The 19,988-nt window shown below is 46.3% G+C and overlaps 1 protein-coding gene across 1 annotated transcript in view; it reads left to right on the top strand.

The window, feature by feature from the left end:
• Positions 1-224: 224 nt before the first annotated feature.
• Positions 225-19,988, top strand: part of TMBIM4 (transmembrane BAX inhibitor motif containing 4) — a 104,345-nt gene continuing 84,581 nt past the window's right edge. The window contains exons 1-5 of the mRNA XM_068130710.2: positions 225-705; positions 12,286-12,394; positions 15,678-15,783; positions 15,901-15,934; positions 17,081-17,198. Coding sequence (XP_067986811.1) covers positions 597-705; positions 12,286-12,394; positions 15,678-15,783; positions 15,901-15,934; positions 17,081-17,198 — 476 coding nt within the window. The 5' untranslated portion in view covers positions 225-596. The remainder of the gene's footprint in view (positions 706-12,285; positions 12,395-15,677; positions 15,784-15,900; positions 15,935-17,080; positions 17,199-19,988) is intronic.

A 19,988-nucleotide genomic window follows, 5' to 3' on the forward strand; every position in this document is an offset into this window, starting at 1 on the left:
ATAGTATATGATCATGGAGTATATGTATATCGAGTCTCGCAATATGATCGTGGAGTATATAGAGCCTCGCTATATGATCATGGAGTATATAGAGCCTCTCTTGCGTAGCGTGGAGTATATAGAGCCTCGCTATATGTTCATGGAGTATGATCATAACCACAATTTTTTTTAATGATTATTGGTGCTTCCTTGCTTGACGCTCAACATTAACATATAAAAAGGATAGAGCATGGACAAACAACCATAGGTAACCATTGCGCAGGTTTTGATGGGCGAACATACATTAGTTTATTCCTGCGTTGAAGTTATTTCGAGGAAACTCATTATTATCGACAAACTGCAGGAGTACGAATTAAAACTAAAATGACAGTTCGGAGTTGTGTTTGTTGTTTAATGTGATCGCAAGGTAGTCGAACCCAGACTAGATATACATACGTAGTACTGTACAGTTAAACGCAATGATAATGACGGAACTAAGCTGTGACAGAATATCTGCCATTAATCGGCCCAGGAAGTAGTGACGTCATTTGTATCGTTCGTTGTTCCTCTCACCCGTTTTTGTGTTTTTCTTGCCGTTCGTTCTGAATTTGCCGAGAATGAGTGTCATTGCGATGGCCTCTCAAAGTGAGAGTGCGTCCACGTCCATCGAGGATGATTTCTGCTACAGCACCAATGTGGCTTCGTCACACATCTACGTCCGAATGGGTGATTAGTTCGCGCTCATCGTCTGATTTGCATTCTTCCTCTTTTCTTTCGTAAAAGCTGAACATTCTATTTATATATTTTTGTCCGCGCCGTTTGTCTTCCTTCCTCCTTCCACCACATCCCCTCCACCTCCCCTCCAACTCTCTTCCACCTCCTCTCTGGTCCTCCTCCACCCCCCCCCCCTCTGGTCCTCCTCCACCCCCCCCTCTGGTCCTCCTCCATCCCCTCCTCCGGCTCCCCTCCATCTTCTCCTCCGGCTCTCCTCCACCCTCTCTTCCGGCTCTCCTCCACCGCCTCCTCTGGCCCTCCTCTACCCTACCCCCCTCCGGTCCGCCTCCACCACCCCCTCCGGCCCTCCTCCACCACCCCCTCCGGCCCTCCACCACTCCTCCCCGCCTCCACCACCCCTCCTCCACCCCCCCTCCACCACCCCTCCTCCACCCCCCCTCCACCTCCACCACCCCTCCTCCACCCCCCCTCCAACCCCCCTCCGGTCCTACTCCACCTCCTCCGGTTCTCCTCCACCTCCACCCCTCCGGTCCTCCTCCACCACTCCCACTCCTCCACCACTCCACCTCCGGTCCTCCTCCATCACTCCCCCTCCGGCCCTCCATCACCCCCCATCTGGCCCTCCACCATCTCCCCTCTGGCCCTCCTCCACCCCCCATCTGGCCCTCCACCACCTCCCCTCTGGCCCTCCTCCACCTCCTCCCCCTCCACCCCCGTCCTCCCTCCCTTATCCACTCCCCTCCCTCCCTTATCCACTCCCCCTCCCTCCCTCCCTCCCTTATCCACTCCCCCTCCCTCCCTCCCTCCCTTATCCACTCCCCCTCCCTCCCTCCCTCCCTTATCCACTCCCCCTCCCTCCCTTAGCCACTCCCCCTCCCTCCCTTAGCCACTCCCCCTCCCTCCCTCCCTCCCTTATCCACTCCCCCTCCCTCCCTCCCTCCCTTATCCACTCCCCCTCCCTCCCTCCCTCCCTTATCCACTCCCCCTCCCTCCCTTATCCACTCCCCCTCCCTCCCTTATCCACTCCCCCTCCCTCCCTTATCCACTCCCCCTCCCTCTCTTATCTACTCCCCCTCCCTCCCTCCCTTGTCTACTCCCCCTCCCTCCCTCCCTTATCTACTCCCCCGCCGTCCCTCCCTTATCTACTCCCCCGCCCTCCCTCCCTTATCTACTCCCCCGCCCTCCCTCCCTTATCTACTCCCCCTCCCTCCCTCCCTTATCTACTCCCCCTCCCTCCCTCCCTCCCTCCCTCCCTTATCTACTCCCCCTCCCTCCCTCCCTCCCTCCCTCCCTTATCTACTCCCCCTCCCTCCCTCCCTCCCTTATCTACTCCCCCTCCCTTCCTCCCTCCCTTATCTACTCCCCCTCCCTCCCTCCCTTATCTACTCCCCCTCCCTCCCTCCCTCCCTTATCTACTCCCCCTCCCTCCCTCCCTTATCTACTCCCCCTCCCTTATCTACTCCCCCTCCCTTATCTACTCCCCCTCCCTTATCTACTCCCCCTCTCTTATCTACTCCCCCTCCCTTATCCACTCCCCCTCCAGTCCTCCACCTCCACCACTCATCCTCCTCCACCTCCACCACCGGCCCTCCTCCACTTCCACCACCGGCCCTCCTCCACTTCCACCACCGGCCCTCCTCCACTTCCACCACCGGCCCTCCTCCACCTCCACCACCGGCCCTCCTCCACCACCAGCCCTCCTCTGGTCCTCCTCCACCACCCACCCCCCTCCGGCCCGCCTCCACCTCCACCATCCCCCCCTGGCCCTCTACTCCTCCACCTCCACCCCCCCTTCTTCGGCCCTCCACCACCTCCCCTCTGGCCCTCCTCCACCCCTCCCCCTCCACTCCTCCCCCTTTCCTCCACCCCCACTCCACCACCCCCCCTGGCCCTCCTCCACCTCCTCCCCCTCCACCCCCGCCCTCCCTCCCTTATCCACTCCCCCGCCAGTCCTCCTCCACCTCCACCACCCACCATCCTCCACCTCCACCACCCACCCTCCTCCACCTCCACCACCGGCCCTCCTCCACCTCCACCACCGGCCCTCCTCTGGTCCTCCTCCACCACCCTCCCCCCTCCAGCCCTCCTCCACCTCCACCATCCCCCCCCCCTGGCCCTCCTCCACCTCCACCCCCCCCCTTCTTCGGGCCTCCTCCCCCACCCCCTCCTTCCCTCCGGCCCCTCTCCTGCTCATGAGTGTCATTGGTTGTTATCTCCATACATCATTTGGGTGTTAGAAGGTGGAATGGAGTCCTCCCAGGACTCAAAGTATCCACCCCCGCTTAGGTGAAGGATTGCGATTCATGGGAGGTGGTTGGGAAGTTTTGTTCTTAGACTTTTGTTCCAAGGGCTCTTTTCAGGATTGTTACTGAGCCCTGTACAGCCTCCAACTGTAGTTCCTTTGTGGTCATGTTCCCAGGGATGGTTTTTAAGATCTCTGAAAGGTTCTTCTTTATCATTCCCATTGCCCAAATTATCACTGGTACAATTTTGGAACTCTTCACCTTCCAGGATCTTTTCACTTCATTCTTGAGGTATTGGTATTTGGTCATTTTCTTGATATCTGCATTATTTAGGCCAAAATCACCAAGTACTGTTATCTCGATCAGCAATACTATATTTTCCTTTTTGTGTCTTAGTACTGTGTCCGGTCACAATGCTTTGTTTTCTATGTCCATGCTGGATGGGATCATCAGGTCATATGTGAGCATTATGTCCTTGTTTTCAATGATTGCTTTTCGTTCATGTTTCCATGAGTTTTGTGGAACTGGGACATTTAAATTTCTGCAGATGTGCCAATGGATTACTCTACATACCTTGTTGTACCTTTGAGTGTACAGCTGCTCTGACATGAGTTTTTTTACATCATGATAGGAGGCGACTCGTACTCTGTTTCTACCTTGCAGAACCGACACTTGTCCGATTGACTCAGTCCCACCATCTTTTTACAGCCATTTGTTTCTGAATTTGTCCTTGATCGAAGGCATAAATAATGATTTGTTCTCTGTCCCAATTGAGCTGACCACTTCTTATTCATTCATTTCGGTTTATTGAAATATTTAAACACTGGACAAGGCAGTTCGGAGACTGAAATTTGTCAAGTTTACAATAATAAAAGTATTTCATAAAACTTACAAATGTATATAAAAATAATATAATTTTATGTGATTATTATTAATCAATTTAATAAATATAAAATTACATCTATCAAAATAAGTATATGGAATAAATAAACATGCATAATCAAACAACAATAAAAAATATAACAAATTATACCAACAAAATAACCTAAAATAGCAGAAAACTTAAGAAGATCAACAAACATATTATGCATGTAATTGATTTTATGCATCTACATAACAGACTTAAGTATTTCAATCAAAAAAGGAATTGTTGAATTATTGTATCTCTGAGTCTGACACCGAGGTCGGTCAAGATGTTGGGCATTCCTGAGTTGCATATTAGATCGAGACACAGATTGTCGGGTAGGAGGAAGAATGTCACGGTGACGATCACATTTTAAAAGACAAAGACCAAAACGCAAGAGAAGCTCATTCCTGCGTTCGCTCAACAACTGTAAACCAAAATGACGAAGTTGTTGAGCATAGGACTGAATAGAACTAGAAGGGTAAGCAATAAAACGGAGCGCACACTTCTGGAGTCGTTCAATCTAATCGCTCTGAGCCCTTGTGATGCCAGAACCCCACATGGGCACACAAAACTCCAGCAAAGGGCGAATGTACACTTTGTAGATTTCAACAAGATCGGGGGCACTCAAATGGAATTTTTTCAAGGTACAAAGAACGAAGAGTCGTCGAGCAGCATGAGATACCATCTGCTGGATTTGACTATTCCACGTCAGATCAGATTGGATTACAACACCAAGGAGAGTGAGCGATTGAACTCTTTGCAGAGGGATGTTATCAATGACGATGTTTAATTGGGGTGGAACATTCTGAAGAAAAGATATTTGCATAATCTTACATTTCTCTGGCTTCGGCCTAACATCGTTAACCCTTTGAGTATGGGATTTTTTTTTTTGATAAAAATACCCCCGATACAGGATTAATTTGGCATTTTGGTACGGGAATGCAACCACATACTGACGATCTATTTATAGGTATAGTCGATGACGTGTAGTAACATCATCCGTACACAAAACTTTTTCGCGGGTTGCGGCACAGGACGTCATCCGTACTCAAAGGGTTAAGGCAACACCAATCACCAAGTGCATCAACATGGGCTTGCATCGAACTTTGCTGAGTTCTGTTCAACACGTTCAACCAGGCTCAAGTCATCCACATATTTCCAACGATGTTTTGTTGTTACAGCCGCATCATTCACCAGAACAAGGAACAAAATTGGTTCTAGTTTTGTCCCTTGTGGAACTCCGCAGGAGACACACAAATAATTTAATGTCTTCCCTTGATAACGATCCACCTGGGAACGATCAGAAAGGAAACTGCACACTGCAGGTAGGATGGAAGCATCAACTCCAAGCTGAATGAGATTTTTGATGACCTTGGAGTGATTGACCAGGTCGAAGGCAGAACATGCAGGCAGAACATGGCTAAAAGGGAATTGCCAAATATATGGAGCAGAGAATGAGTGGTGTGGAGAGAGTTGGAGTAAGTGGTACGGAGTGGTGTGCATGGTGCGAAGGTGTGGATGGGGGAAGAGTGGACCCCTTTCACGAGTACCCGGGGCGGGTAGTGTAAGTGTTAGGTAGAGGGTATAGGTAAATTGTGGTTGGATATTGGCATTTGTGGTGCGGTTGCAGAATGGTAATTGGATGGGTGCATTAGTGTTGTGGAAATGGCTGGGCGTGTAGCCTGTTAGTGTGTGTAGTTGGTTTGGGCACTCCACCACTGTGAGGATGTCGGCCAGGTGAGGCCGCAGGTGGGCTCTGAGAGCCGGTAGAGTTGTGGATGGGGCCCGAGGATCCGGAGGACGGACCCGGGTAGCCCAGTGCCAGAGAGGGCACCGAGTGGGGAGAGCGCCAGAGGGCCTTCCCCAGGTAGATAGGTTAGGGTAAGGAGCAGGTAAGCTCGGAGGCAACTGCAGTGGTGGAGGTGTGCAGGTGGGTAGACCTGCTGGGAGAGCTACACGTCGCGGCCCAGAAATTGTGCGAGGGCACCGGGAGATGAATCGGGGGAGTGAGACCCCAAATTGAAAAGCACCACAGTTTGGTCAATGGGAATTGGTTTTTAGAACCCATAGTGTAAGAGGGCCAATGGTTTGGCAGGAAAAGACCCCGGGTAATGTAAAGTTGTTAAAGTCATTTAGGAAATAGTTAGGATTGATGAACCTGTCGCACCATACGCAGCCACTTACCTGAGGTGATGATGATGACTCCACACCTGTGTTTTCTTTGTTCTGTGTGCAGGAAATGAGAATTGCTGTGTGGATTGGTGAGACGCATCACGACGTGGATGAGACATTGGGGTGATTCCATCTCTCCCTCCTTCGGAGGGACTGATGATGAATTGGTGATGGCAAATTTTGATGTTGAGTTGGAGATGGCAAATTGTGATGAGAGTTGGAAATGGCAAATTTGATTGGTTAGGAGGGAGAGAAGACGAATTTGGTTTATGGGAGGAACGGGGAAGACAGTAGGAACGTTTGTTGATTTGTAAAGTAGATGTTTATGGGTAGTGTTGTGTTTTGTGGATACAGTAAGGGGTAAGGGAGGGGCAATGTAGGTTACCTGGTGGGGGGGAGGGGGGGGCGTACAGTAGGAACGTACCTGTCTCACCTGGTTGCCATGTGCCCCCAGTGTGCATCATCTTGTATTGCGTGCACTTTTGCGCCCTTACCACCTTACTCACTTGTCCTCTTCTTTTGTCTCCCACCTCCGAGGATCTGGCTTTGGGGCAGAGAGAGAGGAGAGAGAGGTGCTGGCTCCGCAGTTGTGGGCCTGTACTTTCGCTGCTTGCTGCCTGGATCGATACACCATATGGACCGCAATGTTTGTGGCCGCCCACCATGGACCGCAGTTCTTTTGCGGGCAAGCACCACCCGTTGATGGACCTATGGGTCAACGTGGCACCTATGCCATACAGGTGAACCACTAATAGTTGGCCCCCTGACACCACAATACAGAAATGGACGCGGTTGGCGCCTTTCTTTATTTTTAAAGAAGCAAGAAGGCCAAGTGCACCACATGAAGGCAAGACCAGCGGCAGAACATCGGCCGGCTGCGACACCACCGGTGACGTTGAACATTTTATTGGTGCACCGGATGGTGCTGACTGTGTTATGGGGTGGTGCTTTTGGTGCTTGGATGGGGTGCTCTGCACATTATTAAAGGCCGTAAGGCCACAGAGCACTCGTGGGTTGGTGTATCGATGCTGGCATGCGTGCTCTCTCTATGCATAACATCTGCATGTGTTCCTCCAAAAACAGGTCCTGGATCGTAGTGTAAATATCAGTGTAGTCTTGTGTAAATAATGCTCCCTACCGGCTGTATGTTTAGTTTGAGAATTCTTTCCGCGATTCGGTTATCCTGTGGGTGTGTTTCTGTGAGGAGAAGGGTGCAACGTCGCAGGGGGACATATTTACTCATTTGTGAACATCTGTAAAACTGTCGCACTCAGGGTAGAGTTAATAGTAGAGGGAACTACATCTGAGTGCCACACTAAAGTAGGTAAAAATTTATCGGGTCGGGACGCCCCGAGGTAGAGAAGGGTGCAATGTTGCGGATATGGGATTTGGCCTCCATCCAGATCCGCTTGTAAATATTCCCCTATTTCCCCAATACTCCCCAACTATCCCCAATCCCCCATTCCCTAGTCCCATTGTCTGTAAACAACACTCTGTAGCCCCGACCTTCCCCTTTTTCCCCCATTAAATGTCGTGCCCAGGTTCACCGCATCTCACGTAGACAACTATAGGACATCTTGCTAGTTATTCTTAGTCTATGTCAGGTAAGGACTCGTTTCCATTAATTCTGACTCTTCGTTGCACCATAATGTGATTGTATGGCACCAGTAGTAAGTTTAGGACCTCCCAATACCTCCCCGCATCTCTTCCTCATGAAACAACAACACCAACAACAACAGCAGCGGCGCGGGGAGTGCGCGTCCTCACTCCGGCTTGGTTAGCCGCCATTGACCATGTGCTCCAACGGGGTTACCACACAGGGGCTGACTGTCAGCTCCTCGTCAAGGGCGGAGCCCGGTAACCCCCCGCACCCAATAAGAAGCGGCGGACCGATTCCATCTGGGGCGGAGCTAACGAGCCGAGGGTGTGTCACTCCCCGCTGGATATGCACAGGAAGAGGGAGGTGACGTCAGATGCGCCTCAGCTACGAAGGAGAAAGGACGTCACCTCCTAGCGCTGAGAGATACCTCCCGCATCTCTGGACCGGACCGGGTCGATTCTGCCCCTGAGCCAAGGTGCACCTTGAGCCATCGACTACCTGCCCCTCCTTGCCATCAATCCCTGTGTGAGTCAGCCTTGTCCCGTTTGTCTGTGGTCTGTCGGGACTAAGATAAGACCGTGTATAAGTGCCCACCTTTCTGTGCTGTACCTCTTGTCCGTGTAATCTAAACGTTCTGCATATCCCATATTATATCCTCCTCCGGAGGTCTTGAGAACTGTACCCCTGGTGTCGTGTCATTTAACCCAGCCGTTGTGTCCTTTCCTTCATTGATTTAGCATAGCGCGATTCGGCCAACGTTCGAGTGTAATCGGGTAACTTGTGCGAACACGGCGGCCATTCCACTCGGCCCAGCATAACATCTCAATAAGTCGTGTCAGCAACAATATATATATATATATATATATGTATATATATATATATATATATATATACATGTCAGCTCTATTATTAGTCTTAGCTCAAGTATAAAAAAAAGTCACGGACAACTATCTCTCCCCTCACCAAAGCTGCAATATTCAGCATGGTACAGGATCTCATGAAGTTCGGTTCCCTGCAGGCAGAACATGGCTAAAAGGGAATTGCCAAAGCTGGGTTTTCATTCTCAGCATGATGGGTCTGAAAAACCCAGCAAGATAGAAGGCCAGGCCGAGTCAGATACGATCCACGTGACTCTAGGCGACATGTGCACGGCCTTCTGCCTCACCAAAGCTGACGTGCACTTCCCATAGAAGCCGCCACATCTGGCGTGGTCCCACCTCGGTTTCTCTCATCCTTAACAGATGGAGCCCTGCAAGAGGAGGTCTGCCTAAGCTCAGGCCTTCCCACCCGGCAGCACGGGGTCTACAAGTCCCACCAATCTTCAGAGCCAGGCTGCATCCCAAACGCATATTCAACTGAATTCAACCCAAAATCGAATCGGCTTGTTCCTGTCGCCTAACCAACTCATCCACCTCGTTTTGTCATAAGTTGTCCACAACTTATATAAATATCATGCTATATATTGATTTGGGTAATATCACTCAATGGTGAAGAAACACTTGAAAAAATAAAAAGTTATTGTATCCGGATCCAGATATATATCTTCATCAAAATTGAATCAATTCTTCCTTGTCTCACACCCAACCTGTGCAATTTTGTCTGAATACTTCCATAACTTTTTGAGATGTCATGCTGTATACAGTCGTGGCCAAAAATATTCGCACGCTTGCACTTTTTTCAAATAATGCACCATTTCTTCCAGAAAATTGTCGAAATTAAAAAATCTTTTGGTATCCACAAATGTATTTCTTTGGTTTGCAGTGGAACAAAGCAAAAAAAGCTGAAAAATATTACTAAATCTTAGCTTACTCCACACAGAAATCCTAAAATGGCCTGGACAATATTATTGGCACCTTTCAAAAGTTGTTAGAAATAATTCGATTTCAAGCAGGTGATTCTCCTTTACTTTGGAATTGAACTCACCTGTGGTGAGTTGCAGGTGCATGCAATATTTTAAAAATCACTCTTTCAACCACTTTGAATCGAGAAAAGGAGTCATTCTGTTGTTTTATGTCACTGTGTGTACTGAATTGTCTGTGGAGGTCAGACACAAGATTGTAGCCAAGCATGTACAATTTCAAGGCTACAAGTCCATCTTCAGAGACCTTGATGTTCCTGTGTCCACCATACCATACGCAATGTTATCAGGAAGTTTAAGGCCCAGGGTGCTATAGCCAACCTCCCTGGACGTGGCCACAAGAGAAAACTTGATCGAAGATTGCAGCGAAGGATTGTTCAAATGGTGGAGAAAGCACCTCGATCACCTGCCAAACAGATTCAAGCTGACCTTCAGACACAAGGTACGACAGTTTCAACTTGCACCATCCGTCGGCAACTCGATGAAAGGGGGTTCTATAGTAGGAGACCAAGGAGGACTGCACTGCTGAGAAAGAATCATAAGAAAGCCTGACTAGCATTTGCCAAAACACACCTGAACAAGCCAAAATCCTCCTGGGCGAATGTTCTGTGGACAGATGAGACCAAATTAGAGCTTTTTGGTTAAGCACATCATCTCCATGTTTACATAGAGATGTGAACTCAAGGTGTGAAATGTTAGAGATGTAAAATTAAGCCTTCAAAGAAAAGAACACCTTCCATACAGTCAAAGATTGAGCAGGCTCAGTGATGTTTTGGGGTTGCTGTGCTGCCTCTGGCACTGGGTGCCTTGAATGTGTGCACGGCATCATGAAATCAGGAGAGTATCAAGGCATTTTGGAGCGCAATGTTCAACCCCGTGTCAGAAAGCTGGGTAGCCGTCGAGGGTCATGGGTCTTGCAGCAGGACAATGACCCCAATCATACTTCAAAAAGCATCCAGGAATGGTTCAAGACAAAACGCTGGACTGTTCTGAAGTGGCCAGCAATGAGTCCAGATCTAAATCCCATTGAACACCTGTGGGGAGATCTGAAAACAGCAGTTGGGAGAAGGCACCCTTCAAATCTGGGAGAACTGGAGCAGTTTGCACAAGAAGAGGGGGGCCAAACTGCCAGTAGAGGTGTAGGAAGCTTATTCATGGCTATAGGAAGCGCTTGACTGCAGTTATTTTGTCCAAAGGCTGTGCTACCAAATATTAAGTCGAGGGTATCAATAATTTTGTCGATGCCATTTATTTTTATTTTCTGATTTAAAAGGATATATATTAAGTTCTGAATCAAAAGCAACGGTTCTGTAATATTAACTGAAATAAAGAATTGTGGAGACCAAATACTTTTGTCAATTTCAACTTATTTTTAGAGAGAATTGTGAGTTATTTGAAAAAAGTACAAGGGTGCCAATATTTTTGGCCACGACTGTATCTGTTTTAGGCCCTATCTCTCAAAGGTGAAAAATAACTTTTAAAAATCTCGGATCTGGATCGAGAACCGAATCTTCACCAAAATCTAATAATTTCTTCCTAGTCTCATACCCAACCTGTCCACCAAAATTCAGCTGAAACAGTCCACAACTTTGAGATATTCTCTTCACAGACAGACAGGGTTGAAAACCTAACCTCCATCCACCTTTGGTGGTGGAAGTAATTATAAAGTTGACCGACCGAATACCAGGATGTGAGAAGTGCAATTGAGAGATCTAGAAGCTGAAAGATGCTGACAATGTCAGTGATTGGTGGAGGTTTGAAATGCCGCCTGGAAACATTGCAATGAACTGGAGCCACTGGGAAGAGCCGTTGGAACATATGACAACAGAAAGTCGAAACATCACAACTCGCTCCTCGAAATGGGATCCTAGTCAAAAGATATGGGGAAACTTTGGGCCTGAGTGGTTGGGGGGCTCTTTCACTTCCAGACCAGCTCAAGAGTACATCGAATGTGAGAAACCAATGAATTTGTACAATAGTCCAAGTTTATATTTTGTCATGCCGAGTCCTTCCTCACTAAATGTATGTTCTCATTGCCGACAAAGCCTTTCTCCGGCAGTACTGTGCTCTATGTGCGATTTCCCCTACTTAATACCTCTCACTGCTGGATGCTGTGGAATACAAATCTTACATTGTCACGTCCCACGTCCAACCAGGACTCAGAGGCACAAGGCCTGTTGCTATCTCATCCTCGACAAGCTTGTGCCCTCTTTGTCCACTCTTCTGGTCTTCTGCTCCCCCTGCCCGAGTTTCACCCTTCCACTGCTCCTTAAGCCCTCTTTGGAGGTAGACGCTCCGACAATAATGCCTTCTTTGCTAACCTTTTAAAGTCCATGCGTGCTGCTCATCTCTAGTCTGTTCCTCTTTTCTACCACTCGTGGAAGCATCTCTCTGTGAATCGTTGCAATCTACTATTCCTGACACTGCTTCCTGTCATCGTATTCCATACCAACCCCTGATATTCTCTATGACCATTGGTCATCCCTACACCCACCACTCTTATTACGGGTTGCTCTCATGTTTCTTTCTTTCTTTCCTCCCCTTCCCCCCTCTTGTTTGTTAATCTTGCTTGTTCGTATCCATTTGCTTCTCCACCACCCCCACCGTAACAGCTCTTCTCTATTCTTAAGCTCATTGTACTTCCACAAGCCTACATTTTGAATAAAACAAGTGTCCATTACATGGATGTACATAAACATTGCTTATCAGGATGTTGCCATTTTTGTTGTTGTTGCTGCTGCAGTACTTGTGTATAATATCACCCATCCCACTGCCATGGGTTGCTTTTCAGGCTTCTTGCGCAAGGTGTATGGAATTCTTTCTGCACAACTTTTGCTTACCGCGGCTGTCTCTGCAGTCTTCCTGTCTGTCGGTGAGGCAGCAGATTTCGTCAAACGCAAGTATGATGCCATCATTTGACAGTCTAATAGGTCGAGCTTTGGTGTGTGCAATATTCCAAGCACTAACTCTGAACAAACATCTTGGTTTATTGAAGGTCAGACTCGGTTTTTTGAGGGATGAGGGGTTTAGTGATTGGAATATTCAAACTGATGTGTTTGTTCTGAATTTTGTATACAGTATCGAAGCTCATGGAGTAGTAGAATAAAGAATGAAAAGAACAGCGGAAAGAGAGGGGTGGGGAATACACCGACAGTTGTGGGACGAAATAGAGGGAGACTCAGTGGGATAAGGGACATGTTCTAGAATGAGGGCAAGGGGAGGTCAAAAGGGGGTGCGCAAGATGGATACAGCCACAAACTCTTCTTTTTTTTTTTCTTAGACTATTTCGCAAACGAATTTTCCTCAAAAACTTACTCTTCTCTCTTTCTTCACTTTTCTATCAATGCAGCTCTCTTTTATTTAAGGCCTGGCCTCGATGAGGACCATGCAGTCTGTGACTGGAGCCTTCAACATAAAAATAACCTCTCAATCAGAGGTGGAATGAAAAACTAGGAACTCGAAAGAAGGTGGTGTGGGAAAGGGTTAATTGAAGTGGAAAATATTTTGGTTGTGGACGGGAGATGACCAGAGATCGTGATGAAGAGCCGGCTTAATTTTTTTTTTGGCTGTGGATCTTTTTCTATTTTTTTTATTTTTATTTTTCAAAAATGAAAACCACTTTTATATGCTGAGTTTGAGGCTCACGGAAGAGCTAAATGACATTTGGTAAGAAAGGTCACCCACGAAGGAGTAGAGGGGAGCAGGTAGACAAGGGCAAGTCATTATGAACATGCAATAGAGTGGGGGCGAATTAGTAGGGTCAATATACGAAAAAAACTCACCTAACCCCCAAAAAATTGATACAAAAGGTTTTTCAATGGATTCTGGGACCATTGGGCATGCTAAATAACATACTAACAATCTAGTAACATCTGACTTCCGGAAAGGGGTCATTTTCAAGATGGTGTCCAAGATGGCCGCCGGGAGCTTAAAATGTCCATATCAATTATTATTCAACCTAGAAAGGTGGTTTTGGTGTCTAACCCTAGGTTTTAGGGCCCAAGGAATCCAATTGAATCAATAAAATTACCCTCAGTTAATTATTTATTGACAAGTCCAAGATGGCATCCCAAGGTGACATCCTGATCCACTAAAATGGCTCTGTCGAATAGTAGTCAACCTAGAGAGATTTTTTCAGTGTGTATACCTAGGTTTAAGGCACCCAGGAAATCATCAAAATTACTTAAATAAGCACAAAGTAATCAGGTAATCCAGTAAGCCAGGTTTACCAGCCCATTAGGCATTTGTTGTCTTATACAGTTAGTCGCTATTCATCGTCATCCTCCGACTCCTCTGGAAGAAACTTGTTATGTGGATTGTCACATTCTTCAAGTTTGCACGGTCCACAGGCAGTTGTACATGGTAGTCCATATCGTCTACAAGAGCAGCGGAGTGTCTTGCAGGCAGTGGAGCAGTTACAATGAATGACCTTCAAGAGACTGTCTGGAGCAGCGTTCATTCTTGACATAAGTGGGACAAACTGATTATCCTGCAGGCCCCACCCCCATTTCATGGCATCCATACCCTCTTCTTTTCCCATCCACACCATGATCTGGTAGTACGCTCTACGACAGTGAAGTTTGGTAGCAGATTCAGTTGGGGGCAGACGTTCGGGTGTTACAAAAGACGAAGCAGAGACGACCTTCTTGCTGAAGATGTTATATCGCATTGTTGCAAGGGAATCTTTGCACTTGCCACCAAAGAGGATAGCCATTACTCGGCATCCAAGGTCATCGATCACCTCTGTTGTCTGGTTTGGGATGGTGAATGTGTTGGCACAAGACTGAAGGACAGGGTCTCCTTTTACAAGCTTCTGGAAAGCAGTCTTTTTGCCAACACCAAAAATCCGAGAAGTCGTGTCACAACCAGTCATGGCATGGATGAATATCAACTGAGAACACATGTCATGTCCGAGGATTTCTTTTAGACGGTTGATGTCATACACTTTAAAACTGCCATCAGCTTTGGACTTGTCTGCTCTGAAATAAAGGCTCTTACTGTCTCCCTGCGCATAGTAAAGGAGTAAGACAAGGAGATCAGTATCTTCTCCAATCAGTGTAGTGGTGTGTAGAAGAGATGCCTCCACTGCAGCCTTTACTATATCTCCGTCAGCATCTCCAGGTGCATTGACCACAGTGCAATACCTTTCTCTCAGTTCATCACTTATCATCCCGATCAGTCTCTGTTTATTGATATCTCTTGACAGGACCTCCTCCTTTGATATCTTTTGATACCTAATGAGGAGGTAGATCTGGCTTACTAGATTACCTGATTACTTTGTGCTTATTTAAGTAATTTTGATGATTTCCTGGGTGCCTTAAACCTAGGTATACACACTGAAAAAATCTCTCTAGGTTGATTACTATTCGACAGAGCCATTTTAGTGGATCAGGATGTCACCTTGGGATGCCATCTTGGACTTGTCTTGGGATCCTTGGGATCTTGGACTTGTCAATAAATAATTAACTGATGGTAATTTTATTGATTCAATTGGATTCCTTGGGCCCTAAAACCTAGGGTTAGACACCAAAACCACCTTTTCTAGGTTGAATAATAATTGAGATATGGCCATTTTAAGCTCCCGGCGGCCATCTTGGACGCCATCTTGAAAATGACCCCTTTCCGGAAGTCAGATGTTACTAGATTTTTAGTGTTATTTAGCATGCCCAATGGTACCAGAATCCATTGAAAAACCTTCTGTATCAATTTTTTTGGGGTTCAACCATATGTTGACCCCTCTAAATATGTAGAGGGCACGAGAGCAAACATAAAATGCTGATATGGTAAATGTAGACAAAGAAAGCACAGACGGACAGGGAAAGAGACATTGAGAGTGTAGAAGGTTATTGGGAATGCGTAGCAGACGGTGGGTTTCGGAGTCTAGGGAAGAGTAACATTATTGGACTCTGAAGTACACGGTTCTTTCTGATCCAGTTTGTGGTTATTAAAGTTATCTTCGTCTACCATTCATTGCACTTATACAAATCATTGAATTGCAGTCCATGTTGCCATTTTGTTTTTGGTACGTTTTATTTTCGGCAACCCAGAGGTCCATTTCTGACTTGGATACTGTATATATTTATTTTTGTATATTATTATACTGTATATTTTTGTACAATAGTCCAAGTTTATATTTTGTACAATAGTCCAAGATACTCCATACTGTATATTTTTGTGTTACAGTCCTGTATTGCTGATTGCGATGCTGGTAACTTCCCTTGTGCTTATTGTTGCACTGCATGTGAAGAGGCACCAACATCCGACGAATCTCTTCCTTCTGTTCGCATTCGTGAGTTCACTCGCTGTGCTCTACAGTACCCTTGTGGAAGCGGAATTTAACTTCGCAGCATCTTAATAAACGATTCCCGTTTTATGGATTATGATGGTGTATTTTTTTTCCCCGCAGACTTTGGTGGAAGCCGTCACTGTCGGTGTTATTGGTAAATTGCCTACTTCTTCTTCTTCTTCTTTTTAATGCAGCATGTGACTGAGGGTAGCATAATTTACTGGGGGTGTGGCTACGCAGCTGATGCAGTGCCCCATTATGTAGGTTAGAGCAAGAATTTGTAGTTTGGTCATGCTGCCGGCGTTCGAGGACACCATAGGATCTGAAACGTCCGCCAACATTGTTGAATCGCTCAAGCTGTGAAAAACCAGGACGACAGTTTATAGCTAGGTCAACATTCGAACCTAAGTTAGATTGCTGAAAGGTGAGCGTCTGTACCTCTAGGCCATCCTGCCAACTCGTAAGTTACACGGCATCAGTTCTTTGCATTCCTCCTTGTCATCCTATTACGGGTCCGATGATTTGTACGTAAAGGGGGAAGTTGTACGATTTGGACGCTCGCAATAGCTGCAAGAAGCATCAATTTTAATGTCCCGTGTGTAATACGGCCTGTAATTCCTTACACAGATTAAAAGCCTCCTTTTAAAGTCATCTGCATGCTCAGGACATTGCAAATAGCTGTGGAACAAAATGTTGCCGACTTTGTCATGCGATATCCTTTGGCATAAAAATAACCTCCGTGTGCTTTCGAGCAATAATGCAGTGGGCATTCTGAAATAAGAAAAATTGTTCGATGAGAGGATTTTCAATTCCTTTGACTTCAGGAACTAACAACATTTAGTTTTATTGTCCCCTGCTCCTCCACCAAGGTTTGGGACTGGCGACATTTAAAATGAGGACCGATCGACCGACTCATCATCTGTCCATGTACGCGATATTTAAAAGAAAAACGTAGAACATTTCGCTTTCATATTGCAGACATCTATTCCTCATGACATCATCTCAACCTGATTAGATCACAGCTGTGATTGGCTGAATCATGTGGCCATGGCAACCATCTCAGTAACTTGGATTGTGCACGCGATATTTCAAAAAAACGTTCCAGATTACACAGATCTATTCATATTACACAGATCCATTCCTCATAACACCCAAAAGGCGGGGGACCTAGTAGAGTAACAACTCCTTGCTTAAATCCTTTTGGACTACTTGGATGCAATCTATAATAAGTGTTCGTTGATTGGTAAATTTTAATGTGACACCATATTTGATTCTTGATTAATCCCAAACCATCCTTCAGTGACGCTCTATGATGTGGCGGTCGTGATACAAGCATTTGTGCTCACGATTGTGACCTTCGTGGGTCTTACTGCCTTCACGTTTCAGTCAAAACGGGACTTCAGCACCTGGGGTACAGGGTGAGTAATTACCTCTGCCACCAAAGGTGGATGGAGGTTATGGTTTCAACCCTGTCTGTTTGTCTGTTTGTGAACAAGATATCTCAAAAAGTTGTGGACGGATCCGGACGAAATTTGACAGATGTAACGTATCTGACGAGGATGAAATGATTCGATTTTGGTGAAGATCCGGATCCGGATCTGGCTAGTAGAAATTTTAAAGTGATTCTTCACCATTGGGAGACCAAAAACTATATTTAGCATGATATCTCAAAAAGTTGCGGATGGATTTGAACGAAACTTGGTGGACAATGGACATGTGTGTGTGACAAGAACGAATCGACTCCACTTTGGTGAAGATCTGAATATGGATTCGGATACGAGAATTATTTAATTTCCAAGTGATTCTTCACCATTGCGTGATAGGGCTAAAGCCGATACATAGCACGATATTTCAAAAAGTTACAGATGGATTTGGACGAAACTTGGTAGACATGTTGTCTGTGTGACAAGAACTAATCGATTGGATTTTGGTGAAGATATGAATATGGATTCGGATACGAGAATTATGCAATTGTTAAGTGATTCTTCACCATTGCGTGATTGGGCTAAAAGCGATAAATAACATGATATTTAAAAAAGTTATGGACGAGTTTTGACAAACCTAGGTGAATGAGTTGGTTTGGTGACGAGAACAATCCGATTCGATTTTGGTTCAGGTCCGAATCCAGATCCGGCCTATCAGTGGGATACAAAACATTCTAAATGTTTGATTATTCATGTTCTTTTTACATGAATGTTTGATTATTAAATGTTTGATTCTAAATGAGGTCTGTTTAGCCTAACGGAGGTATGCGCTCTACTGAGTGCCGTTCTAGTTTGCTGCTGTTTCACTCGTATCAATTCCCTTGTTTTTGCCTTGTGAGCATGTATGGTTGGATTTTGGATACACTGATTAAATCCATATTTTTAGAAATTGGATTTTTCCTTGCTTCTAATATTTGTTGAAATGCTTGGTTTTAAGAATACTGGCAAATTGGATTCGTACTTACGCAATTCCTGTTGTGTCTTCACTCACCAAATATTCCCAGCAATTTGGTGAGAACTAAAAAAAAAAAAAAAGCCTTCAGAAAGAACATTTTAATTGTCAACCAGGAACATAATTGGGCAAACGTCTATTACTTAGGACTACCACATGTGAGTGAGTTCATAGTTCTTTTTTTAATACAGAATCGAGTCTGTAAGAGCTAACACATTGAACATGAAAACATGCACAGACACATAAAACATACAATGAAGGGAGCGGGAGACAAGAGGGGGAGGGAGAGGGAAGCACACAAGCACATCAACAGTACAGAACAAGGACGTCGGTAGATCTGTGGAAGGGGGCGAGCTGGGGAGGAGGGAGGGGTACAGGGTATAAAGCAAATGAACACTACTAGAAATTTCAGGAAAGAAGTTGGGAATTGAAAGAGGTGGATTTGTGGTGTTTTAACAGGGGTAGAAAAGATCAAGGTTTTGGATGGGGGAAGACAAGAGATGGTGGTGAACAGCTGTTTTAAAGACCTTAAGGGAGGAGAGGGATTGAAGAGAGTGTGGGAGTTTTTTCCAGAGGCAGAAGAAAAGAGGAATATAAGAGTGAAGGTGACCAGAGAGTTTTGATTTTGGCAGTTTCACGACAAGAGGGTTGCTGGCAGATCTTGTGCGTCCTGCAAGAATATTTGGGGGACAGACCACAGACAGAGCAGGTGGAGCAAGGCCGAAGAGGAGTCGGTAGAAGACAGAAAGACCACCGACCTGCCTGCGGTGAGAGAGAAAGGCCCTCAGAAGCCGCTTCATCGCAGGAGATTCCAATGATTCTGCATGCTTTGGTTTCAACTGCGTGAAGCTGAGCTAGGTGTGAGGCAGGAGCACCAGACCAGAGGGGAGAGCAGTATTCCATTGAGCTGCGGATGAAAGCCTTGTAAGTGGTGAGGAGCTCAGAAGTGCCCAGAAAGGACTTTGCACGACAGAGGATGCCCATCGACTCGCTTTGGAGGCCAGCTTAGAAATGTGGTTTTCCCAGGAAAGATCATGGCAGATCGTGAGACCCAAAAGCTTGAGTGACAGAACTTGTTCAAGAGGCTTGTTCAGAAAGCAAATGGGAGGGTTGTCCAGATGGTCTTTTCGGAGAGACAAAGTGAGAGTGTGAGATTTGTCAGGATTGAAGGACATGTTCCACTTCTTTGACCAGTTTGTGATATTGTCCAGGTCTGCAGAGAGTGAAGAGGCTGCTGCCTATCGATCTGAGTGTTGAGATGTGGAGCAGCAGAGAGTGGAGTCATCACCAAAGAGATGGAGAGGATTTTCCAGAGAGTTGGAGAGATCATTAATGAAGACCAGAAAGAGCAAAAGGCCCAGAACACTGCCATGAAGAACTCCAACCTGAACAGGAAGGGGAGATCAGAGAATTCCATTCAGGGCCACACGTTGACTGCTACCGGTGAAGAAGTCTGCAAGCCATGTGTGGAGGTTCCCATGGATACCATAAGAGGAGAGTTTGGTGAGCAGGGCGGGGTGCCAGACCGTATCGAAGGCACATGATATGTCAAGGGAGTCAGCTCTGAGTTCCTGTTTGGCATTGAGGACCTCCATCCATTGTTGATACAGCAGAAGCAGCATGTCCAGAGTAGAATGACCTGGTCTGAATCCAAATTGATGATCTCAGATCAAGCCATTGGAGAAGAGGAAAGATTTCATGTCAGAAGCGATGTTTGATTCCATGACCTTGCTGATTATTGGGAGCAGGATGTTTGTTCTGTAGTTGCAAGG

The sequence above is a fragment of the Myxine glutinosa genome, chromosome 11, assembly GCF_964187855.1.
Source record: "Myxine glutinosa chromosome 11, kmMyxGlut1.1, whole genome shotgun sequence".
NCBI lineage: Eukaryota > Metazoa > Chordata > Myxini > Myxiniformes > Myxinidae > Myxine > Myxine glutinosa.